The sequence below is a fragment of the Vidua chalybeata genome, chromosome 5, assembly GCF_026979565.1.
Source record: "Vidua chalybeata isolate OUT-0048 chromosome 5, bVidCha1 merged haplotype, whole genome shotgun sequence".
Lineage (NCBI taxonomy): Eukaryota > Metazoa > Chordata > Aves > Passeriformes > Viduidae > Vidua > Vidua chalybeata.
This window is the reverse complement of record NC_071534.1, coordinates 21,829,688-21,856,285: the sequence shown is the minus strand read 5'-3', so window position 1 is coordinate 21,856,285 and position 26,598 is coordinate 21,829,688. Positions and strand designations below refer to the sequence as shown.

The window sequence follows — 26,598 nt, the reverse complement described above, 5'->3', positions numbered from 1 at the left end:
ATACCACTTCTTTTCTTCTTCAGCCTATTTTTGTGATTTTACTACTACATTTTCTTATTTTACAGACTAAGAAAAGAGAAGGATTTTCTGTTCACACCACGACAGATACAAACTTTCTTTTATTTTTCTGATACTGAAAATAGGCACATAATGAAGCTTTGCTATGGGTGAGTTTAATTCATTCATGACAGTTATATATCACTTTGTTGTGCAATTTTTTAACATATCCCCACTTTTTAAAAAACTTAATTAAAAGAAAAAATGTTTAAATTGCCAGAGATAACATTTATTACCTACAGGCTACGATTCACCAAGAAGCCTGAAGCTTAGTTAAGTATCCATCTTCTTATAATTAATCCATTCTTTTCTTTTTTAAGGAAAAAAAAAATATCTACAAAACTGAAAGAATGGATAAGACTTAGAGAATAATTACTCGTGAAGGTTAAAGATTTTCAAATACTCATTAAAGAAATGAATGGAATTAAAAAAAAAAGCACTGAATTTTCTTTTTTGATAAATTTCAAGAAAATTGAGAGGTTCACTTTGATTTATCTACCAGAATGTATCTTAGTGTCCTCCCTTCCTTGCCTCCAAGGAGCTGATAACTCGTTCCCTTTCTTAAATTTTACACTCATTTGATGGTACAGACAAACTAAGCTACATTTTTACAGATAGTGACTTGTGAAAACTTTAGTTGCAAATACAGAGATATCAGGCATCTCTCCCCACCCCCTGCTGTCTTGCTACATGTCTATTATGATTCAACATCTCAAAAAGCCAGAAGAAAACCATCAGGGAGGGTACAGAGGGAAGGATGGCCAGCCCACGTCAGGCTCTGCAGTAAAGCAGCTGCCTTTCACATCCCAGTGTGCAGCTGGCAAGAAGAATTCCCACTATAACCAAACCGAGCTGGGAGCACACTACCTCCTGCCATTTCATATACAGTGCTGTCATGGTTTAGGAATGGTATTCCCCAATTTAGTTCTCCCACCCACCTCCAACTGGAGGCACAAAAGGCAAAGATCATGGGTTGTCATAAGAACAATTTACTGAAAAAGGCAATGAGATAAGAAAACAAACAGTAACAACATTAATAACAAAAGGTACAACAAATGATTCACACAGAAAAATTCCCTGATAATTGACAATACCAGAGCTCCCTCTGGGTTTTCTCAACCAAGAAGGAAGCCCTTCTCCTGGAGAGTCCCTTTCCCTGCTCCCAGCAATGACATGAGGTAGTACAGAATAACCTCTGTGTCCTGCTCATGCTCTCGCTTGGCTGCCACAAAATCTCACCCTGTATTGGCCAGAACAAGGAAAAGCATATTTAGGTTTCCTACCTGCACACAATATTTCCCCATTTGCAGCTGTGGCATAACACAAGTACAGTTTTGCCGTTTAGCAAGCCCAAACTGCTCTTCATTCCTCAGGTAATATGGACTTCTGCTCTAGACTTTTGTCACACAGGGAAATTCAAATTTACTGTAAATTCAAACAACCTAGGAGTCAAGGAAAGCATTAGAGATAGGGAATAACATTTCTTCCCCTTTCAAACTCTGCTCCCAAAGTAAAATGCACTTCAAATTTGAATGCTCTATTTAAACCTTCATCATTCAAAAATATATTCTTTTGTCACTGTAGAAAAACAGACATGCCTTTAGGTATGCCACTCATAATAGTTCTTTAAATATCTTCTGAAGTTGCATTTCAGACAGTGAAAGTTCTACTTTGACTACAAAGAGATATTAAAATAATATCCCATAATTACTAACAGTGATTACTCCAATAACAACTAATTAATAATTTGGAGTTCTGATTATTATTTTACCCCAAGGCTTTGTGAACTTCTGATAGGGGGAAGTAGGAGAGAAATTGCCCTCTGTGCCTACCAGTGGCAGATACAAACCTTCCCAGGAAGCAAGCAGATGCTGGCTGAGAGAAGACATAACTGGATGGATCAGTCATGCAGATCACTTGGAAAGGCCTCTGGTCTCCTCCAGTGCTTTTTTAGTTCCTCTACTCTTAGGTTCCCGTCTTGCCTCTGCTTCTATCAGGCTGACCATTATCTCTAACTTTGGTGATGGGTTATGGCAGCTTTCAAAGCAGACACACCAGAGATGTTTCCATTAACTAATTCAGTCACTGACACAGTGAGGCTGGATCACCTCAGGCTGCACACAGACTCCCAAAATATCCATATCCCACCTTACCTACATATGTGACAGCAGCTCTTCAACGGTACTTGTAAATGCAATGTAGATATACATTGAGTTTTGATATTCTGTCACAATGAAGTGCTTTATTTCTATAAAACATCTGAAAATCTCCCTCCTAGCACCCCTTTTCCCTTTTATCATAAATGATTGAAAAAGAGACAACTTCTCCCTGTAAAGGAAAATCATGTATTATCTTTTATTTACTCTTAGTTGCAGTGAAATAACATTATAACCATATAGCAACTAGCTAAAACTAAGGACAAACACCCTCCACAACACCACTAATATTTCAACACAGAATCAGAAAATGATTTGAGATAGAAGAGACCTTTAAATCTAGTCCTTTTAATCTAGTCCCATACCCTTGCAGTGGGCTGGGACATCAATCACTAGGTTCAGGTTGCTTTTTCAAAGCCCTATCCAACCTGACCTTGAATGCTTCTGAACATGGGGCATGCACAACTTCTCTGGGCAACCTGTTCCAGCAGGAAAAAGACTAAAAGTAACCAGGGAGAAGCAGGGTATAGACTTGTGAAGAAATTTTTAACTATCTGAAAATCTTGTTTTCTAGTTTCTCTTGGCTGGCCATATGATTTCTCATCACATTTTCTTCAGTGAAAGCCCTAAATACAGGCATGTAAGTTTGTGCAAATCAAACAGATGCAAAACCCCCACATAGCTAAGTAGTAAGAAAAAAATAATAGAAAGCTACATTGGTTAGAAGTTTATTCATAAAGGGGATAATTAATGACAAGAAAGAGTCCCAACACAAAAACATAAAATGCAGTCAATGGTTGAGTTATTTTGGTTTTTCTCTGGTTTTGTTTTTTTTATGTTAAGCATAGCTAAGCAGGTATTTAGAGACCACAATATGCAGCATAGGAAAGCATTAGACAGGTTGAACTATGCCCATCTGACTTGCATGAATTCTCAAGTCTGAAATGTCTTCCTTGTATAGAAAGGAAAATCTGAACTATATTGGATCTTATCTGTTTTAACTGGGAAGATGCAACACTTTTCTTTTAGTTTAATTTCCAGGCTCCTTGGGTCCTTTGGACAAAACACATTATAACTTTGTTGAACAATGTTGCTTGGTTTTACATCTCAAAAAATAAACCTTTTTACCTTTTTTTTTTCCTAGTGAAAATCAATTAAAAAAAAAAGCAAATGATGATGTTTTTTTAAGAGAGAGAACAAAAATGAATGACATACATGTGGAGGGAAACTAGCAGTGGTTAAAATTTTCTGCTCATATCATCATTGGTGCTGAACAAGGAATATAAACACTATCAGAGATGTACTAGTATAGCAACCCCTAATCCTGCTAGGCAGCACTGCAGATATGTCCCCAGGAATCCAGTAATGGAACAGAGAAAATTGAACCTGTGTGACAGAGAGAGAGTGAAATGAAGCACAAAAAAGAAGTGCTACACAAAAGGTTTCAAAGGGTTCAAGGTGTGCAAACACTGAGGAAATAGAGTGTGAGGGATGTGTGAACCAGCACAAGTGCAAGCAGAGAACAATTACAGGATTGTGAGTGAGCGAGGCTCAAAGTGATAAGTGAGCAAGCACAAATGTGAAAGAGAAAACAGGGGTGCAGGTGAGCATGCAAGTGAGCAACAGAGCACAGCAGTGACAGGCTGTGATGCAGTAAGAAATGGTCCAAGTAGGAAAACTGAAAACAGTTCCAATTAATTTCTTTTTTGTTGCTGCTTTTACGCTCACCATTGATCAGAAAAGAGAGTGTTACATGAAAACATTCCAGTCAACCATGTAAGAAAGAAACAAAAGCCACTGTGATCACTAAGAATTATCAATAAACAAGGCACTGGGAAATTGCTTTCAATTGTGTCCAGTAAACTGAAGTAGTCAGAATGACCATTCAGTGTGTTTTTGGAAAACAGCAGAGTGGAAGAAAGGGCAACTAGTAACTTCAGAAGAGCAACTGAGCACTTAATTCTCTCTTCTGATGAACTGTTCTTGTCACAGTCTACTGTGAAGCCAAACATAGGTACAGAGTCACAATAAAGCCTTCAGCAAGGAATTAGGAGCAGAGAAATTAGGGACTACAGACATTAGGCACAACTACCTCTAAGGCATGACTAAATAAGAGGTCTACCACTGCATTAGGTTTGCATGACAAGGTTTTGGTTTTGTTTTCTTTCCCGTGTTCAGCTGAGGAGAGAGTGACTTCAGTGGGCACCTGGCAGTCAGTGAAGATTAACCCACCACAACAACACAGCTGTAGTTACACACAAGTATGAAACCAGGAAATATTTCCCCATTCAAAAGAATTCAAGTTTCAAAAGAAACTTGAAAGAAACACAGGTATTCCAGTACTTATCTGGATAACAGTTATGGCAGTTAATTTACTCTGCTTTTTCTGGTAACAGTCCTGATGCATCACCTCTTTCTTTCTTTCTCTTTTAAACACAGACTACAGGATGCCTTCTTTAAACTGGTACTACCTCCAAGAGTTTCAAGAAAATTCCCATCTATGTAAGATGTCAAGTAGAAAAAAAGAGGAAGCTATTTCATTTCACAGGGTTAATGGCAGAGAAACTGCTTGTTATGATTTTTTGAAGACACACTCAAGTTCATTAGATTGTAAGAGTATTAAAGCCAAGAGGCTGGATGACTTCCCCGTGGGCACTCAAACTCTGAAAAAAGTTATTTCATTTAACCTTCTGACAGTCATATTTATTTTATAAAATAGATGTAATTTGTCATACTCACAAAAAACTGTACTAAAATATTTCCATGAATTCAATTACATCTTGAAGGTTACTGAAGGTCTACATGGTGAACAAATTACTCATTAGTGCTTATCTAGTCTCAAATTTGGATTTCATGAACCAGGTTTCATCAACATCAAGCTTTCTCAAAAACTACATACAGAATATATTATAAATAATATGTAGCATAGCAGTTTGCTAATGATTTCCTCTAGGGTTAGAGGGGTTTCATTCTGCTCCCTATCTGTCCTCCTCTTACATATTCTCTGACCTCTCTCCAGCTGCTCTTTCTATTGTGGTTTGGGGTTTTTTCTCCTTCTTAATTTTTAATTCTGTTATCCCAGAGGTGCTACCACTGTGGCTGATGGGCTCAGCCTTGGCCAGAGGCAGGTTCATCCTGGAGCCGGCTGGCACTGCCTGTGTTGGACATAAGGGGAGCTTCTCAGGGAAGTCACTCACCCCTGTAGCTCCCCATGCTACCAAAACCTAATCACACACTCACATTCTCCAAATAAACCCTCAACCACCCACTCTGAAAGAAATCCATTTTCTCACACAAGTGCATCCAAGAGCTTTGAGTAGTTCATGTTACACAGTGAGACTGTCACTCAGAAGTATTCCTAAAGCTTAACAGCATTCCTTTTTCTCCATCAACACTTCTTTACCTTTGCCTAAAAAGGCTGGTGAGACTAATTAGTTCCCAACACTCCACAATTGTTAACAATAATATTACCTAGTCTACAGAGCATTTTTCATCAGTAGATCAAAAAGTGCTTAGGAAATAAGCCAAGTGTCATTACCTCATCAAGTAATAACCACTAAATAATCAGCTCTGCTGCTGCTTTAATCCTTAAAAATGGTGTTTTAAAATCATGAAGAAGCCAAAACATAATCTCCAAATAATACACCTTCTCTAGCAAAGGAGATTATTTATTTCCTGTTCAGTGGAACCCAAGAGAGCTCCATGAAGCAAATAAGGAATATATTTGCAAAGATACCACACAGGATTAGAAGGGACCTTTCCAGTTATTGAGCTCAGGCCCAGTTGTCCCAGGCTGAAATATCATATAAGCCCTTTCTTAAACAGCTTGAGTTTTGCATTAAAACTAGTGAGAATTTTTTGCATTTCATTAACACCACAGAGAGAATGTGTCAGAAATACACTGATCTAACGAACACATATTTTCTTCTTATTTGCATTCCTAAATGCAATATTGATCTGATAAAATACATTTGTCTTGGTATTAACAGTATCTGCTCATGTGAAAAGCTCTGCCCTGTCTTGTCTATTTAGAAAGCTCTCAATCTGGTAGAGGAAAGGAAAAAATCAATTATGTCTCCCATCATAATAACTAGCCAGGCCTATCAAGTTTTGCCTGTGGCTATTGACATATATATGTCACCAACCATCCCCCAGTATCAAATTCAAATTTGTTAGAAATATTTATTCAAAGTCCAAGATTCAGTTCCAGAGCAGTGATGGTCACCTAAGAATCCACTATAGTGTATTAAGACTACTCTTTTCCAAGGTGCCTTACATTACACTTCCCAACACTGATTTTAATTTGCCACTGTATTGCTCTGTTTTAAAAAAATCTGTGGTGGACATCCCACAACTCCTGTTCACAATCTATCAGGACACTTTGAACTCTCTTCTGTTTAGAGCTACTTCTCCTCGTCAAACTCTACCTAAATCTCCCATTGCTACAATTTCAGGCTGCAACTTGTTATGTTCTGATCAAATCCACTTCTGTATGCAATGAAGAATCTAGTCAGCTTGCAGCAGTGAATACAAATGTGCAGTCCTTGTCTTCCTGAGAATTTCACTATTTATCAACCTTTCTCTCTTTAAACAGCTAGAGAAGAGGACTGACCTTCTACCATATGCTTTAGAACTGTACTAAGAGACAGGTCTTTCTCAACAAACATCCTCAGAAATAATAATTCAAACATCTTGCATTACTGCTTATGTGAAGTTCTGATCTGTTTTACCCTTTTGCTATCTGAAGAAGCAAAGATCTTCTCACTTTTTTTCCTCCTGTACCCATAGCTGGCATTGCCATCCATTTGGTAACAACATTCTGCTGTTTTCCTTACACACAGATCATCTATAGCATTGAATAGGAAGGTGTTTTTTCCCATAGTCTGGAATATCAAAGCCATTATCTCATTCAACAGGCCATCCTGAAACAATATTGACTCTCTCAGTTCTGTCTCTTTTCTCCTTTTCTTCTGTTTCAGCATCCAGAAACGTACTTTTCCTTTTATATGAATAGAAAATTATTAACCTGAACTTTAGTGTTATAGTTACTTCTTCAGGTTTTTTTTGGGGTACACTGGAACTGTTCATTAGAGTACACAGGCAGAAATTGAACTCCTTATCAAGCTGCAGTTGTTGCCTTTTTGTTATTCTAGTATTCATATTATTTTTAACCACATAACCATCAGTAGTCTTACTAGAGGGTTGATGATGTATAGCCTCTGCTCTGGAGTTAGACTAAAAATAGAAAGTACTAGGAGGTCTAGAGAGACTTAAATTAGCCTTAAATAGTCCTTCCACCATCAGCCACCACCAAAAATGCCTCACTTACAGGATCACTTTTTCTCTTTAATATATTGCTCATCTAATGTTGTATTTGCTCTTGAGAGGGCCAAATAAGCAGGTTATCCATATTCCTTGTAACAGCAAATTCTCTCTTAATAATTATTAATGATTTCCTACAGTTTTAAAACACCGATTCACTTAAATCCATAAACACTTGATGACTACCAAATATTAATCATCAATTTCCAAGTTTGACTGGTACCTTTTATGTTCTGAATAGGATTCACATAGAAAAATTCCCTGTAATTTCAAAAGATGCAAACCTAATGAGTAATTTGGAATGTGCACATTTTCACAGTTCTGAATCTTTTCACACATACATGATGCTCAAATACAAGATTAGTGTGCAGCCCAGCGAGGCTGCTGCTTTTACTGAGATTGCAAATGGTGCTTTCATAACAGGACTCCATGTCTTCCTGACTCCTCCTAATTAAGCTCTCACCTCCTCAGTTTTCACCACACCATTAGAACTTCTTTTCTGTGAGATCCACTAAAACCAGGTTCCAACTCTCAACAATTCTGTTTGTGATTCCTACTCTCACTTGCTGCAAACACAATTCTTACGACAAGCACCATACGAAATTACCATGGATAATTTTTCCACCAGTGGAAGTCGTCCATTACTTGTCTGCCTCTAACCAGAGTCTATTTCACCACAGCTCCTAGATCAAGTACCTTACTTTAGTGCAATCAAGCAGTAATTAGCAGAAAAACAACCCCTGTCCATAATGGCTCAGATTATTGCATTCTTACATTCAGTCAAACAATGTGCCAGGATCTTAGAGGAGTATTTCCAAACAAGATTCAAATAATATAAGGTCTATCTGCTCATTGTAATGTACTGATGGATATGTAAGGTAAACAACTATTAGCTATTAAATATAGAAATCTATTTCAATATGCAAATGTTTTTCCAAACAGTTTGTTTGCAAGGGCAGTATCTTGCCCTTAATGAAATTACAAGTCTCATCCTCATCTGCACATCTGCTCATCCGCACAGATATGTTCATAGATTGCAGTAAGGCACAAACATTTTTTTCCCCACAAAATTACCATTATGCTTTGCTTCAGGGTGACAATACTATTATAGACCTGGCTCCCTTGAATCAACCTGCAAATTGAATTATCAGGCCAACTGAAGAAAAACAGAACAATTTGTTGTAGATTTGTTGGTGGAAAGGATTCTGTCCTTTCTTTAGCGATAGCAATTGCAATGTGCAATATTATTTTTTTCTAAGCTAATATCTAGACTTATTGGCCTATTGTGGCTTTAGTCTCAAAGATGAAAAAGTGACTATTAATAGCAAAAAAACCTTCTTTTTAAAAGACCATTTCTAATACTGCCCAGCAAGTTTCTGGGACTTGAAAATTTAAGAGGCCTGCTGGAAGTCCAAGGTTCATCCCAAGTGACCAATGTAGATAGAGGCCTTTTAGGAAGCTAAAATAGTGCAGCTACACAAGAGTCTTCCTGGCAAGATAGAATAAATCAATCCCTCCAGTAGAGAAAAGTACCAGGCTGGGAAGCCACATTTTCTAAGAGATTTTAAATGGCAATAAGAGATTCTGGACTAAAGATCTCAGGTGCTCAACCTGAGCCGCTTTCAAGTTTGAAGGGACCTGTTTTTCAAACAGGAGAAATGCTGACTCAAAACCAGGCAGCCAGAGCCAGTAATGCAAGGATGGCAGCATCCACAATGGCGACCTGGTTAAAATGCTACTTGAGTGCTTTCATCTGCAACCTCACCACTCAACCAACAAATCCACTAATACACGAGGTCTATCTGAAGACCATAGAAAAGACTAACCATTTTTCTTTTGAGCTCCGTGTGTTGCTTTGTCTTAGTCTGTCCTTCTCTGACTTAGAAAAATGTAATCTCCTGCCACTCCTAATGGAGACCCTCTGCTTTTAAAACCACTTAGAAGCTGATAAAACCCCTGAAATAGGGAGGATCTGTTGATTGCACATTAACACCTATCAATACTTCACTGTTTGTTGTAGTTAACAGGTGACAGGAGTAGCATCATCTCAGAGAAAAAATTTATTAAATTTAGGCCTTCTCTCTAAGGAAAGTTTGTGCCAGTCTAAGAGATGTGCCATTTTGAACTGCTACTGCTATGTCAACTAGTCCAATACCTCACATGAGTGCGTTTATTAGTACAGATGTCATTTTGGAAGCTGTTTTATGCAGTTTTCAATGCAGACTCTTTATTGTCATTCCCTGATTCAGTGTGCTCCACATCATCCATACTGCACCACAAATCTAACCACACTTTTCAGGCACAAATAAATAAATGCATATAGACAGGAGATGAGGACATGGAGGATATAGAATTTTTCAAGGGGAACAGATAGTCACATACCAAAGCAACAACTCCCACGGTTTTCAGTATCTTGATTTAACCCATCTTCCACCTGAATACAATAAAAACCTACAATAAATGAGTCCCTTAAATAGCTTTGTTCAAGAAATAACTTTCTCCTCTCCATCTCCTCACAGTGGTCTTCAATTAAAGCTTAAAATGATGAAATTCACTGAGATTGACAGAGGAAATAAAAGGAGAGAAACCACTGAAATGCATCTTCAGAAGCAGGTTATTAAATGTCCCACAGACATCAGCGCAAGTGACAGCCACCAGAGCTTAGTGGGAAAAAAAGAGTAGAAAATTAAACTTCTCATTGGGTCTGATGATGATTAATATCTCTTCTCTGATGAGATGAAACCGCTTAATCTTTTCTATTAATATCACATCACTGAGGTACATGTATGGCAGCTGAAAGGGAGTATATGCAAATGTTTAAAATTGGGGAAAGGAAAAAAAGGCCACAAATAACTACAGGGGGACATTTTGCTCTTAAGTCTCTTTAAAGCACGAAACTCAGTATGAGGCTGAGAGTCACCATCAGAGACTCTGAAGTCAGGTTACTATAAGGCAGCTCATGGACAAACAAAGTCATGCAATTTAAAGGAGATAAATAGTAGGTTTCAGTCGTTTGGTTAAATAACTGCATTTGCATTCTACAGGAAAGACCACTTAATTCATCACATCTCCACTCAAGTGTACATGAACAAGCAACTAATACCTTCACCCAACTCAAATAAGTTAGATAATTGTTATTTTCAAACTTACTTACCTCTGTGTATATTGGCAAAGCTTTGAAGAAAGTTAGCTGGAGCTCCCTGGAAACCAGTAATTACGTGTAGCTGCGCAGATGGATTTGTAAACTTGGTTCCTATAAGAATATTATATAAAATGTAACCTCTCTGTTGAGATTTTTACCTTAAACCCTTGGGTTTGTAATGCACTGAAGCAAGAGGTAAAATAGCTAAATCCATTAGAGTTAATACTGCTAGAAAACATTCTGTATGTATTACATTTCAGACCAAAAGAATCCTTTATTAAAGTCAGTGTGGATCCCTTGAGATACACATTATAACAGTTTGATTAGTAGAGAATAAAAAGCAGATTTTTATAGCATTCATTCATCCAAAAACATTATTCCTGTTAAAGTTAACAAGCAAAATCACAGAGTTGGGTTAAATGAAATCCAGTGACAGGCAGGAAATATACTGATGGTGAAATATTGAAGTGGTGATATGATTTCAATACAATTCTAGAATGCTGAATGCCTTAACATTGGGAAAGAAATGGATGACAAATATTCCATGTTTTAATGCTTTAAACGTAAACTTTAAACACTACAGTGATTTTATATTTTATCTGGAAAATTGAGAATACAATACTGATAGATTTTAACTTTGTATGCCTTGATAATTGGTTTTCAAATTACTGCTCAACTACATCTTTCCTCTTAAATTTAATAACTATGCTTAAGCTGCAACTGAAACTGCGATTTGATCCTTTCTGAAGTGTTATTTTTCACAGATGAAAAGGTACACTAACCCAGAGCCCAAAACAACTATTTTGCTTGGGAAATTAGTTTTTCTGGACTGGGATGGCAACTGATCATCCTGATAACTAGGTTCTACTAGCTATGGGAAGATAAGCAATTATCCTATGAATTTATCTCTTTTTTAAAACAGCAGTAAGTTGTGAGAGCTGTAGCACTGTAGCACTCTCATCTACAGTCATCAAGGTGGTATTTCTTGCAGTGCACTTTATGTACTGTGACACCTCATAATCATTATTATTTACTTTACATTACTTTACATCCTTTTCTGATTTTTTTCCCATTGTCTACTTCTTGTCTTTCACATCTTACCTTGAAGCCAGAAATATCTGGACAGAGATTAAAGCATGTATTTTTTAACAAGGTAGAATAATTTATGCAGAGATGTGCTAGAATCCTCCATCAGTTTTAAAACCAAGCTCAGAAATCTGGCTAGAAGAACAGCTTTGGTGTATCCAGAATGCATGGGTCAGATGCAGGAATTACCAGCCAGCATTATTCTATCAATTCTATAGCATAATACAGCCTGTGCTATGCAAGATGTAAGAGACACTGATTGTTAGCAGTCACCATGATGGTAAAAACCTACAAATCTTCACAAGTCCATAAAACATCAGTAACTGTTCTATGTAATTTTGAGAAGAATCTACAAATTTGTCAGGTCCATTTTGAAACACGTTAAACAAAGACTGTTGCAGATACTCCAGGAGAGATGTACTGGCATGTAAATAAGGAAAGGTGAATGATAAAGTAGTAAAAATTGTAGGGAAAGAGAATATTGGGGAGAAACACAACTACTTTGGAGTATTTTTTTTCACTCTATTTAATCACATAAGAAACATAACTTTTACACTTTTTATTCCAGCGATTTCTTCAAGTGGTTTTCAACATATAAGAATAATATCTTATTAGCTATGGCTTTATTTCAGGTCCAGAAATAATCTTCTCTATATTATACAAATGGTATGCAACACTTTGATTTTAAACTACACCATGACAACCCCAATCCTGTGTCTAGAGAGCCAAATGAAGATCCTATTGTAGCACCAATAGCCATAACTGCACTGGGTTTAATCAGCTTAGGAAGAACAATAATCACTTGGAAGATGCAGGGGCCCAGACTTCAGTGGCTACATAAGAGTCCACAAGCTGCCAAGGCTTCCTCTGCTTCTCATGGTGGTGCATCTCTACCCCTGACATTGCCTGTGCTTGCTCAACAACAGCCAACACAAGCATGGCTGACTGTGCTAGAATCATACTCAGTTTGTTTTGTAGATTGACATTTTTGGTTTCCCATTCAGGACCGTGGTGTGCTACTAACTCCAAGCTCGTAAGCTACTCCAGGTGTTTAAAAGCTTTTATTGGTGGTGGTGATTTCACTGGGCATTGCAGAAGTTTAGGAAGCACTATGTAAAGAGTAAACCACACACCTCTTCCCTATAATTAGGTACAGACATTATTACAAGTTCATTGGAAAAAGCATCTCAATGTGAAACACTTCATTTATACAGTAAAATATTTTAACTGGGCCTATAATTTTTTTTTAAAGTAAATATACCAAACAGAAGCACAGTCTCCTTTGTATCATGAATTTAATTTAGGAAAATGTGATGATTCTATGATTTTTTTTTTGTAATTTTAACTTCACTACTTTCAGTTCTACCCCCCTAATTCCTCATCTCTGCAAATGCTGACATTTAGCAATTTTGAAGACAAACAGAATGTTGTAGATGTCAGTTAACCCAGTGGGAAGAATGATGATGTCTAACTCCATTTCAGAAGGCTGAATGATTTCTTTATTATAATTATGTTATAATACATTAATATGCTATATAAAAGAGGATACTGAATACTACATGCTACTTTCTCTAACTATCATATCTAACTAACTCACAACTCGTGACCCTGTTCTCCAGAGCCCAGACACAGGTGGATCCGATTGGCTCTCAGGCCCAAACAATCCACCATGATCCAACCAAGCGCTCACTCTGGGTAAACAATTCTCCAAACACATTCCACAAGAGAAAAACAAGGAGCAGAAATAGAAATTGTTTTCTCTTTCATTTCTCTCTGTGCACCTCAATAAAAAATCCTGAGAGAGAGAGAAATGTGCTTGCCACAACAGAATTATAAAACTAAAAAAAAAAAAAAAAAAAAAGTAGTTTAAAATCTTGATTTTTACATCCTGGACTTTGACCATTTCACAGAATTGTAGAGAAGGGCAGTCACACCACAGGTTAGAAAGAATTATTGTCACAGTATGGCTCAAATAGCTTGAATGTGGTTAAACTGGAAGAGAATCTCAGGCTAAAAACATCAGTCTCCAGATCACCAACTTTTCCTCTTTCTGTTGGTATCTACAAAGCTGAGTGAACCAGGATGACTGCTGTCAGACTGTTTTTGAAGTTAGTTGTGCATGTCACCCAACAGTCCAAGGATATCTAGATATATTAAAAAAAAAGTCTCTTTCAAGTCTAGAAACAAGAACTGCAAAGCAACACAAGAGAGGTAAAACTTCAGGGGAAGGAAATAATTACTCAGCTGAACAATTCAATGGCTGTCATGTCTAAAAAATGTTTGAAAAGGGTACAGAGGGTTTAAATAAAAGAGATGTGTTGAAGATACTGGTACTGTTAAGCTAAGCATACTTAAATCACATTGACCCAAAAACAGGGCATCAACCTTCCCACTCAGTTGCTTTTCCTCAACCATTCCAGAGCACAATCCACAGAACATAAAAATGACTATACACAATGTGTGAAGTAATTATTTGATTTTTTTTAACCTGACTCCTCCTCCTCCTAGTATTATACATGTTTAAATAAATATTCAAAATAGAAGTTTCAAAAGTACTGGAAGGCATTTCAGATGCAATTTGCTGTCTACAAAGACAGATTTTGATTTTAAACTTTTTCCTGCTCTGAAAAACACCCTGCAAATTTTAAATAGAAAAAATTCAGAAAAATCAAACAGCCCAAATTAACTGTCCTGAGAATCAAAAACTAAATTTTGATTTCAATCTTTTAAAGCATCTCTTTTTCAGGTATTTTTTCATCTTATGCTTATACATTTGTTGATGTTGACCTGCTTGCCTGTTTGCCCCCAAAACTTATTGATTAATTTCAAATTGTTTTGTTAGAGGGAAAGAAGTCAGAGGTAACAAAGCTTCTACAATTGCCAGGAACACAGAGAGAGAGACAGAGAGAGAGGCCAAACATTTTACCATTGAGAAATAAACTGCAGCAGGAGCTCAGGATTTATTTAGATACTAGGAGATCCATATGGGAGCTAGATTATATAAATTGTAGGAAAAGCAACTTCAACATCAATCAGCTGTATGGTATCAATCACAGCAAGTCAGGCTACATTAGTTTCAGCACACAAAGGAGTTCTGGTATACTTAGAATTGCACATTTTGTTTCAGAAAGCCAAGTGTTGCTTCTTTGGGTTTGTTTTTCTGTTTATTTTTAACAAGACATTTAAGCTCACCTTGCTTTTCTGTTTTTATACTAAAAAATATGTTTTGACGATGAAGTTAGTAAGTACCCATCTTTTAAAACAGAGGAGGAATAATCAGGAAATAGCAGTCCTACTGTTAAGTCTTCTACACAGCCCTAACAGAATTTGGGCATCCAGATGTCCCTTCTTCCTGGGAGAAATTTGCTCACTTTTGTATAACACAACTTTTATAGATGGCATTTTTCCCAAAAGTTTGTTCATGGAAGGAGAAAGACCAAGATGAAACAAAACCCTTGAGAAATCCCACAGATTATATTCATTTAGTTGCTGTTCCAAAAAAGCTGGCCCCTCACACCTGTCAAAGAATTCCTTTTCAATCTGACCTTTATATTTCTGCCAGTAATGACAAATTAAGAGCTGTCAAGAAAAAGAAAGCCAAGAGAAAACCGGTGTTTAGAAGCAAAGAAACATTCCATCCAATCATGAGATTATACAGAGAACAAAGAAGGTAAGCCCACAGCTCACTTTGCTTTTCTGAAAGCATGTACTTAAAAATATGAGCATCAAAAGAAAACATGCGCCCTCTGTACTGGAATTCCAAAAGGAATGCAGACTTGGCACAGCACACTGACGGAAGAAGTGGCCATTGCAAGATTCAAGGCTTTTCCTGAGGCGACAGGGTTATTACTGGTTTAAGGATGTGCACTCCTGGCAAGCTAAAGAAAAAACAGCACTGACTTCAACATTCAACTTCAGCATTCCACTGGGAATGGGCATTATTAGCTAAAGATAAAATTGTATTGCAAAATTCTAAGTTTAATCGAAAAAGTGATTGAGAAGGAAAAAAAAAAAAAAAAAAAAAAAAAAAAAAAAAAAAAAAAAAATCTATGTTCCTCACTAACGCCACCATTTGACCTCTAAAAGCGTCTCATGACCATGGTGTATTTCGGCTGACATTCCTGGTATAAGGTCATTCTTGCTTTTGTCAAGAAACTACTTCAGATTTCCTGTCACTGCTCACAAGAAGGCTGTTTATTTATAAAATGTGGAGTCAAACTCTTTCAATATTCAGTTAATTTTATTTTCTTAGATGATGGACATATAAGGCTTCACAAGTGTGTAAAAAATAAATGTGGGATCACTGACTTGTAAGTTAAAGATGATGAGCAGAGAACAGACTCAGCTTTCACAGCATGGACCTTCTGGTCCTTTATCAGCATTCTGTATAGCCAAATCACTAGTGTTTCATACAAGGACAAGTTTTCCAGGAGCAGCAACACTTCTCATAAGCCTGAGGTCTTTGCTATCATAACTGATGTTACTCTGGTAAGATCCCCAAGCATGTTTAAGACGGTATAGTGACCGCAGTAGAGACAGAGGTGCTTAAGTGTCAATTCTCTATCACCTGGAGTAAACTTAACAAGAGATGAGTAAGCCAGCACTATTTACTCCAGAATGGAAAGGAAGGGGTGGCTTTCTAACTAAGGAGAGGCAATATTCACTAAACACACCTCCTGTAAACCTGTTCAGGCACTCATCACAGTAGCATCCTTACTTATGTGCAGAGGCACCCTTTCAAGACTTCTTCTCTCAGAACTTTATTAAAAAGACAGGATCAATACAAAGGTGGAATCTTCTATTTTAAATGGACGCTGGATTAAGTTTTCACATTTAATCCTGTTGAGACATGTAACAGATAAAATTCAGGCCAACTGAAGGAAACAGTAAAAAAAGCAATTGTATGTTTTGTGTATTTTTGATTACATTGTCTGTGAGGGAATTATTTTCTGATGTTTGTTCATCAGTTGCAACTGTCTGATAGACATTTTAGTAATTACTTATTTGTTTGCCTCTTTCTATGAGCAACTTAATGCAAGCATCAGAAGTTCAGGCAGTTTTCATCATCCACACAGGTCACATGGTAAACGTTTGGCACTTAACTGAAAAAAGCTGAACCCCCAGAATCAGTTTTTTGATTCAAGTATTCACAAGTATGATTTCAAAATCTACTTCCCATGAATATTAAAACTGGATATTCATTGTTCCCATAGACAGTCTTCTCAATTAACATATTCACTAGAATATTTATGGAAACATACACAAAAAGAATGTGAACAGCCTCAAAGTGAATCCATTTAAATACTAAGATGAATATTTGCAGCCTTCCTTCAATTTATTTTATTGTATTTTATGAGGTGTTTGCCCAACTCTGGCTTCAATCATGTCTCTATAGATGACTTTGACTGAAATGAATTGTCAGGGAATGATAGTTGCCCAACACTGGAGCGAAAAGAGGACAAGCAAGGAAAGCAAGTCCCAGGAAAGAAGGCAGGCTCTGTTTTTTAAAATGCAGTTAAAAGAAATCAAAATCAACTGCTCCTTTACAGACTCCCTACAGGATCTCACACAACTTTCATTTTTTTCATCTGAAGTTTACATTACTGGCTCTCTCTTTCCTTGGAAAAATATTCTACACAGGAGCCCTACATGTATACTTTAGGATTTCGGCCTCAAGTTGATCCACCACACGGGGACTGGTAACTCAAGTGTATTTTCATCCTTACCCCTTGTATTTTCAAGGAGGTGACTGTAAATCTGCTGAGGTCACACAGCCACAGTGAACTTTTGGGGTGGTTTTTTGTGGTTTTTTTTTTTTTGTTTTTTTTTTTTTTTTTTAGGAATCGGTAATCTAGAAAGCATGGTCAAATTACAGTTCCAAATCTCCATTCTACATGACCTTCATGGTAAGGGGGATAGAAAACTGCTGCAAATAGCTTGGAAAATTAAGCTATTTATGGAGCTACCACTAGTTAGTGAAACAGCTATTTTCTTTCTAATGAAAATGTATTACATATTATTTATTTTCTCTTCCCTGTTTTAAATGCACTCTACCCTTCCTACTCTATTACTTTGTCTTTTGAATAAATTCTAAGAATGTTGGAACAATTAGCTTTTTCATTCAAAGTAACAGATAAATGAAATTATGCTGTCCTTGTGCATTATTAAAAACAACAGTAACCAGGTATTTTCAAAGGCCATAGAATATTCAATATCATCTTTAATATTCTGCTTCATAACCTTAATAGACATTTATACATGATTAATGAGGTTTTTAGTAGCTACTGCTGTCACAGCTTGGATAACACCACCTCCAATGAATATCCTAAGGGAAGGGTCTTACTGGAAGCATCGAGTGACAACTGTGAAGTAGCAGGCTGCCGTGTACTTTCTGACAAGAGAACAAAATCCAAAAAGAAACTCTGTCTTAAGGAATTTGAAACTATTCAAAAAGCAGGACATGGGAACAGACTGCAGTAAGGCACATTTTATATTACGGATTCACTAACAAAGCTTTTAAAGGGTTTTTAATGTGATCCCACTCCCATGCTATGCCAAATGAATAACTTAAGTTCTTAGACATAAACACATGGATGAGTAATGTAATTCCTAATTACATCAAGAATATGAGGCAGACACAGCACTATAGATTTCACACCAGAGATCTGAGTCTAGAGCCCTGAAACATACAAACAAAGAAGAAAACTGCAGAACAAAAAAATCCCCACAAAATTTTTTGCTATGACAACTCAACTAGGTCAACCTTTTTACTTAGTGAATAAAAGACCACTGTGATTTTACTACTGTATGTAGGTATCTTCAACCAGAAGCAATCCCAGGCCTGGCATGGCAATTGGATTCACCAAGGGTAAATCATGCATGACCAACCTGACTGCTTGCTGCAATGAAATGACTATGAATACATGACCAGTTGGTACAATCTCCCTCAAATTTAAGCATAGTATCCCTGTATCCAAGCTGGGATTTTACCATGTATATGGGTGGACTATTAGATGTGTGAAAAAATATCCAGAATGTTGAGCTCCAAGAGAGGTGGTACTCATTCATGCTGTGTCTGGAAGTCCAAGTACTCTCTGTCCTTGGAGGTTTTCAAGACGCTGTTGAACACAGGCCTAAAAAATCTTGCCTAATTCCAAAACCCACATTGATTGGAGCAGGAGTTTAATGAGACAACTCCTGAGGTCCCTTCCACACTGAACAATTAAATGAATCTATGACGATACCAGGTATTGATGATTTCTTTAATTTGGTGGAGAAAAGTCTAACAAGAACCATTTACTCAAATCTAAAACCAGATGTACTGAAAAGAAAATTTCTAGCTCTGTGATTAACAAAAGAAACAAGTGCCAGGAGGCAGAGAGGACTCTACGTTCCTGATGCTTTCAAATCAAGGCACAATGCTGTTGTGAAGCAATTAGTACTCAATTAGAGAATAACAGAATGATACAATTGTTTATGATGGAAAAAGCCTTTAAGATCACTGAGTCCATCCGTTAGCCCAGCACTGCCATTCCACCACTAAACCATGTCCCTAAGTGCCACATATACACATATTTTAAACATCTGCAGGGATGGTCACCCAACCACTCTCCTGGGGAGCCTGTTTAAATGTCTGTCAACCCTTTCCATGAAGAAATTTTTTCCCAATATCCACACTAAACCTTCTGTGGTGCAACTTGAGGCCATTTCCTCTTGTTGTACTGCTTGTTACTTGAGAGAAGAAAGCCACCCCCACCTCACTACAACCTCCACAGAGAGCTCAAACATGAGTAAATTGTGGGAACCGCTATGGAGAAAAAAAAACAAGAAGTCACATAAAATAACAAAAAGTCATTAACTTTTTGTTCATAATACCTACAAGTTAAGGAACATGATAGCTATTATTCAGCTAAATAAGTATCTAACCAACCTTAGTTTTTAAACCAAGAAACACTAAATAATCCCCACCCAAAATTAAGAAAAAAGAAAACAGATACAGAAAAATAACCAATACAGTTACTAACTGTACCTAATTTCCAGTCCTTTTACAGTGCAAGGCTTTGTAATAGGTAATGGGCTTTGTTCCCTACTTTGCATTTAAGATTATTCACAGTGAGAGCTTTAAGTCACTTCAAATACCCTGTAGCAGCAAATTTCAAGATTTGTATTGAGTTATCTGTAAAAACAAAGGATTCTATTCACAGAGGAATTTAAAACACCATGGCATTATCAATTGTGAACACAATTAAAACAGTCATTACAACAAAGCAGCATAATATTCTTCTAAAAGCAAAAAGGTGAGGCCTGCGTTTGCTCAGCTTTTAAAAAATCAAACAAAATCAGTACTGTTCTGCCTGCCAGATCATTATTTTTAAGTATGCATCTAGCACCCCTTGTATTTCCAATTTAATGAATCCTACAAGTGTTTTGTTCTAGAATGAGCTCATGGAGTTACTGCCCATTAAGGTAGAATTTTAAGTACTTGAATAAATTTGCACAAACAAATATTTGTACATGGTATATAACTAATTCAGAATTGTATGCAACACACACTGAAAATCTTTACGTGTTCTTACTTGTGATTTAACATGGAAACCCCTTTTGTTTCCAAACACAGCACAGATTTGTCAGCCAAGGATACATAAAAGAAGCTTGACATTTTAAACAATTCCTTTTTAAAATTATCAGACTGTAAACTAGTGACTGAACAGTTTTTACAAGGTTGGAACACCTTTCCTAGTGCTAATGCAACTACAAAGGCTGAATGACTTTTTTTTACTCTTGACAAAATAACATACCTATTGTCCAACATAAAATGCTTCACCTCCACAATAAGCAAAACAAACAAAAAAAGCTACAAAGTAGCAAAGAGCAGGAGAGTCACAATCCTTGAACCTCCCCTAACTGAAATATTACTGCTGAATGCCTGTAAGGCCAGGAAAAAAACTTCATCAGACAGGCAGTTCAAAAGAAAAAGTAGTGATTATTCCACATCTTGTTATAAAAAGTGCTCATTACATAGCTGCAAGTTAATGTACCTATAAACTGGAGGATTTCCACCTTAAAAAAAAGGGGACAGAAAGATATTCCAACTGAAACAATCCACTGTCAGTCAGGTGGATATGGATCCAAACTACTTCTATGCAAAGAAACATTAATAGATATTGATTTTCTGTGTTCAGCATATCTGAAATGAGATCTTAAAAATCTTACAGGGCATAGGATAGACCAACTTCTAAAAATCAGAAAATACAGAGAAAATATTAGTAGACTGGGCAGGGGGGGAGTTGCTGCACATTTTCAAAGTTCAAAGATGAGTGGAAAACCAAGTAATTGTGGCCAGTAATTAACTCAGCATCCTCGGTAGTGAGAACACGGTAAGGAACATCCTTTGTTGACATCTGCACCTTGGGAACTATTTCATATGCAAGCCAAACGAGATTTATTTAAATAAAATGAATGATGACTGATCTACATTTATCTGCCCAGCTACAAATCATCCAACACCCCACCCCCCCCCCCCCCCCCCCCTCAGCCATTACTCCTCTCCTACCTTCAAAACTCCCAGCAAACAGATAAATCCACGTAATGGCTGGGACAAAAAGGATGGTCAGAGAGGCAGCCAGGAATTTCCGTCGCCCTCTGCAGATTCCCAGCATTCTCTCAGGAGTGCAGAATCCCAACCCAATGCTGTTCCTATGTCGGAAGCAAATAGTCCACAGCCTCCCACATATTACTCCCTGAAAAGGAAAGGAAAAAATATTTCAACAACTTATCACTCTACAGAGAGTTATACACCATACCAGTGCTCCGAAAGAGTTAAAATAACAGGGCTAAAAAAAGGGCTGCTGCAATTGCAAGGTGGTACCCATTTCAAAATTATCCATGACTACTTAATAACAAAACAAGTCTCAGAAGTCAAATTAAGACAGTAAGTCAATAAAGCACATCATATCACCTAATACACACTAAGCTCCATCTTACCAAGAGATGTCAGCTTTATTTACATTTTGTCCTCATTTTACTCTACAGGAACTCTGACATCTTTGATGCCCATGTGTGCTGGGGTCCCATGGCAGATAGAGAAATCCACCCACATTCCTTCACCTGCTCCCAAAGAGCAGAAGTCACACCACTGAATCAGTGATCTGTCTGCTGTTGGTCATGAACTCAAGAGAGTGAACCAAAAAAAGGAAAGCTGAAGTTTGAGGGTAGAGGGATGTTACTGAAATTACCCACTTTGCACACCAAAAAGCAGTGCTGGTGAACTGCTGTGTAAAAGGGGAGAAAAGAAAGTGCAAAATGGGCAAGGAAATAATTACATGGGATATCAGGAGCTTTAGACTGTATGCCATGAGAAAAATTGATTCTGCTGAATAACAAACACAGTTTTTATAAGGAAAAAAATAATTCTGATCCTAATTTGAAATAATTGTTCTGCATATCAGAGGGGCCAAGAAAAAAATATATGATGATTTTTATTCACAGGAAAATGAATATTCCCACACCAGTGCAGGCATGCAGAGCATAAAAATAATGTTTCATATTGACAGCAGGTTTTTTTGAAAGGGAAGGAAAAGCTAGTACTAGACAAGTAAAAAAAAAAAAGGAAATAGAAGTATTAGTCCATGCAAATCTACTTCAGGTTTTGTGTGAAAGGGCTTAGGTTTTTCAATTCTAAGAATAGAAGTGGCCTACAAGAATGATAGGGAAAGAGAGAGACTGGTAGTACAAGGTGTTTAATAACAGTGCCCTCTGACTTATGCTTAAACCAGTGCTAGAGCTGATACAAGCAATGCATCATTTCTACAGTGACATGTTAACAATGGCTGCTGTATGTCTTGAGAGTGTCTTAGCTCTAACAACTCCATATATATTGCAGCAAAAATCAATTCTGAAATTAAATTACAGCAAAAATGAGAATGTAGACAAGAGAAATAGGTTCAGACAAAAAAATCTCTGGTGCTGGAGATACCTGGCTGCAGTAATCAGGCAAACTTACAGCTGTTCCTTGAACATTCAATAGAGCCCACTTTACTACACTACAGTTTAAGAGCCATGATAGTACCCTGACCTTGGAACTGATAAAATGGAATATAATTTGTCCAGAGCCAGCACAAAAAGCATTCCATTGTGTCAGCTTTTCAAGGCAATGAATGCCTCACCACAGAGATTTTGCACAAAATATGTGGGCAGACTTAATATTACAGCTGTGGTATTAGAGTCACTCTGTGTTAGACAGAGACACACATTTGGTAGATAAATTGTGGAGAACTCTTATCTTTATTCACTGTATTTGGATAATGATTACATTTCACTTTTCCTTATAGCACATAGCTTGTACAACTTCTCTGAAGAGAGCCCTTTACATGCCTACTTGAAAAATACTGATAATTTCACAGGTTTTTGTGTTTACAAGGATGTATATTATAAAATTTGCAGAATCACTTATTTTAAGTGGAATTTTTTTTTTTTTTCCTTAAACGCACTGGTATGCACCACTGACACCAGTCTGTACAAAGAAAATATGAAGTCCCAAGCATAGTCATTGGCAAATAGCCACAACTTGCACTGAAACATGCACTGGCTGGATACTGCTCCTATCAATGACACCTGTACAAATTACAGGTAACAACATAAGAGTCTGAAACCACACTGTTAGAAGTGTGCTGATATAAGTTTCCAGGGCAATGACACACAGACTCTGAGTTACAGTGCTGCTAGTGGATTAATTCATCCTGGGGTCACATATTTAAGAAATAATCTGATTTTTCCTATATATTCTTTTAAATATCCATGCAAGTTAAGTTTCTGAACAGGTTGATATGGAGGATGGAATCCAGCTTTTCTGCCCTATGAATGTAAATGATTCTAACAAATCAAAAAGGTATAAGGCACAACACTGAACTCCCGGTTCAGCTGCGAAGGAATGACAGGAATGTGGCAAATTCAGTTTTCTACAAATTGTCATCTTTCAGACAAAATAGCCAAATCATTTTGCACATTCATGCATATCTTTTATTTAACTTGAATAACATTTGGGAAAATCCTAAACAGACAAGTCAGCTTGCGATGGATCACCCTAGGAAATGTTAAGATACTTCTTTTAACAGTGCTTTAAAGGAGCCATAAGCTACTTTAAATTATGCTTCTACTATCTCCCCACCTTTCCAAAGTTGTGAATAGCTTCCCTGGGGTCTTAAATATTCATTTTTGGTGTATAAAATCTCAGCCCCTGCTGAGTACTTTTTTCCAAAATAGATGATGCATCATATGCAACCCTTACACAAGCAATTACATAAAACATCCATGAATGGTAATGAAGATCCTTGGCTTACAGGAAGAGATTTGGACTCAATCATTTATTCACTATCAGCTTTACTTAGAAACAATGTTATCTAATATACCACTGTCAAATAAATTGAAAGAAGACATTGCAGCTCTTTTGACTTGGTTTTCCTTTCAACAGATGCCAGATTAGCATCCACCACAGAAGGAAAGGGATTGACAAAACTGTCTGGACCAAGGACTGAGCACAAAACACAGTTGCACATTTCTGCCATACAAGCCTGCAAATGCCTTTCAGAATTCTCCTACAGTCTCCACTACTCCTCAGTAGAACTGCCACAGTCCTACTGAATCAGACTGTCACCTGCCTAAAAGCTTTTAGAAAGCAGTTTCATGGTACAAGCTAGAAGTGAAGTTACTTCAGATGTGACATTGCCAGGCACATTCATCTTTTCAGTAAAATTATTCACTTTGTTTACACAAAGCCATGCAGTGCTCCTCCTGACAGTTTTCAGTCTCAACAGCTGTGCTAACTAAACACCTGTACTCAGAAATACATAGCATGAAATGTATTGGAAACAACGCAAAGGATGAAGGAATAACTGGCCAATTTAACCACAGCATCCAGGTGTGGTATTCTGATAAAAAAACAGCCAGTGGTTGCCCAATGTTAGTATTTTCACATCTGAGCCACAAAGTGCATCTACAACTTTATCAATCTTTATTTGGTTTATCTCAAAGGAAGGGAGACCAAAATTAAGACTCAGAATGAAAGGGAGCATTTGTGTTGGCAGTTTCAAATACAGTCTCAGCTACACCTCTCCAGACACAATCAGATTCTTCTGCCTGTGACACAGACACTAAAAAGTGCATGCATTGTAAGATATTGTTCTACCTTCCTCTTTAATTATGCTCCAAGAGCATCGTGTAATTCTATTTTAGAAATCTGATTAAGTAAATAATACCAACAAAAGCTAGCTGCATGTACATCATATGCATTATGCCTTGCTGTCAGTGTGTCAGGTGCTCTACACTTCTAGGACATACCAGTTAAGGATTTATAAAACCTGTTGCACAGAAACAGCTCCACAGACTGTACTGCAATCTCAGGCCAACTTCCCCTCCCAGACTGCTGCTAACCATGCTCCAAAAGGCTTGGACAATGCCACTGTAAAGGGTAACAGTGGGAATGAAAATAATTTGGTGTTCTCATTACAAAGACTTACTCATGACCTTGTCACATGACCAGAATGACCTTTCTTACCTTCACGTACAGTCAAATACACTAACTAAACAGAGTAATTTCTTTGTTTTAAATTGTGGATTATCTCCTCAACTAAGCATGAAGCAGCTCTCAACCAGTCTGAGCAGCACATACATTAAAGTATGTAACACAACACTAATCACATTGGTATTCAGTTTCTATATATTTATTTCTTTTAATTACGGCATGAGAACTCAACTATGTCAGACATTCAGCAGGAGTTCCATGAAACAATGGAAGTAATTATGAAAACAAAAATCAAACGTAATTAACTAGATTTAACTGCTCTACTATAAAAAGCTTTTCTAACTGCTTCAAACATTTCCTTGCATTTGTTACAGTTAATCTTTTCCCAGTAATCTTCCATTTGTTTTCAGAGCCACTGGAAATAAATATATACAGTTAAAGCTGTTTACACAGCAATCCTGTGCCTTGGCTTTGTTGTGTTTTTTAAATTGCTATCTAATTCTTTTTGCTCTTGCAGTCTCTCTGCTCTCTTTCTGCACACTTGCAGTCACAGAGTCAATGAACAATTTCTACTGCAAAGCTTTTCCCTTGGCTCTGTATCAATGTAGCATTCATCCCCTATGGGAGATTTTTCAGATTTTTGCCAAAAATATAAATAACAAAGTAAAAAAGCAATATCTTATGCAGTATTTTTCTGAGTTTTCTTCAAATGTTGACAATGGGGGTTTATAATGAGTTTACCCCTTGACAGTCAGGTTCTATCTTGGAGATTTGCAGTCTTCCCATTATGGGAGCCGGTTGTCACGTGACATTGTAATATTAAAGAAAAGTCTGGTACCATAAAGGCAGGGTGTAAACTCAAGATTAGGAAACACAATATGAAAAAATTAAATGGTAAATCTTTATTTAACTAATAAATTAACTCTGTTAATTTTCATGGTTTAAACCCAGATAGCAATTAAGTACAACACAGCCACTAGCTCCCCACACATCCTTCCAGAGGGATGGGGAGGAGAATCAGAAAACGGGAAAACTTATGGGTTGAGACAAGAACAGCTTGATAATTCAAATGAGGTGAAACATTATTATTATCATCATTATTATTATTACCTCAACAAAAACAGTAACCATAATGAAAAGCAGACAGAAAGAGGAATAAAACCCAAGAAAAAGCAAGTGATGCTCAATACAGTTGCTCACTGCCTGCTGACCAGTGCCCATCCTGCTCCCGAGCAGCCCCTTCATGTAAACTCTCCCAGTTTGTACACTGGGCATGTTGTCACATGGTATGGAATATCTCTGGCCTTTGGGTCATT

At 37.1% G+C, this 26,598-nt stretch overlaps 1 protein-coding gene across 2 annotated transcripts in view; it reads right to left on the bottom strand.

The window, feature by feature from the left end:
* Positions 1 to 26,598, bottom strand: part of LARGE1 (LARGE xylosyl- and glucuronyltransferase 1) — a 275,554-nt gene that overhangs the window by 173,734 nt on the left and 75,222 nt on the right. The window contains exons 2-3 of one of the 2 annotated variants that reach the window (XM_053942747.1): positions 21,317 to 21,503; positions 10,690 to 10,788 (exon numbers count right to left, since the gene is read on the bottom strand). In XM_053942747.1, coding sequence (XP_053798722.1) covers positions 10,690 to 10,788; positions 21,317 to 21,422 — 205 coding nt within the window. In that variant the 5' untranslated portion in view covers positions 21,423 to 21,503. The remainder of the gene's footprint in view (positions 1 to 10,689; positions 10,789 to 21,316; positions 21,504 to 26,598) is intronic. The other variant, XM_053942748.1, reaches the window with a different exon arrangement.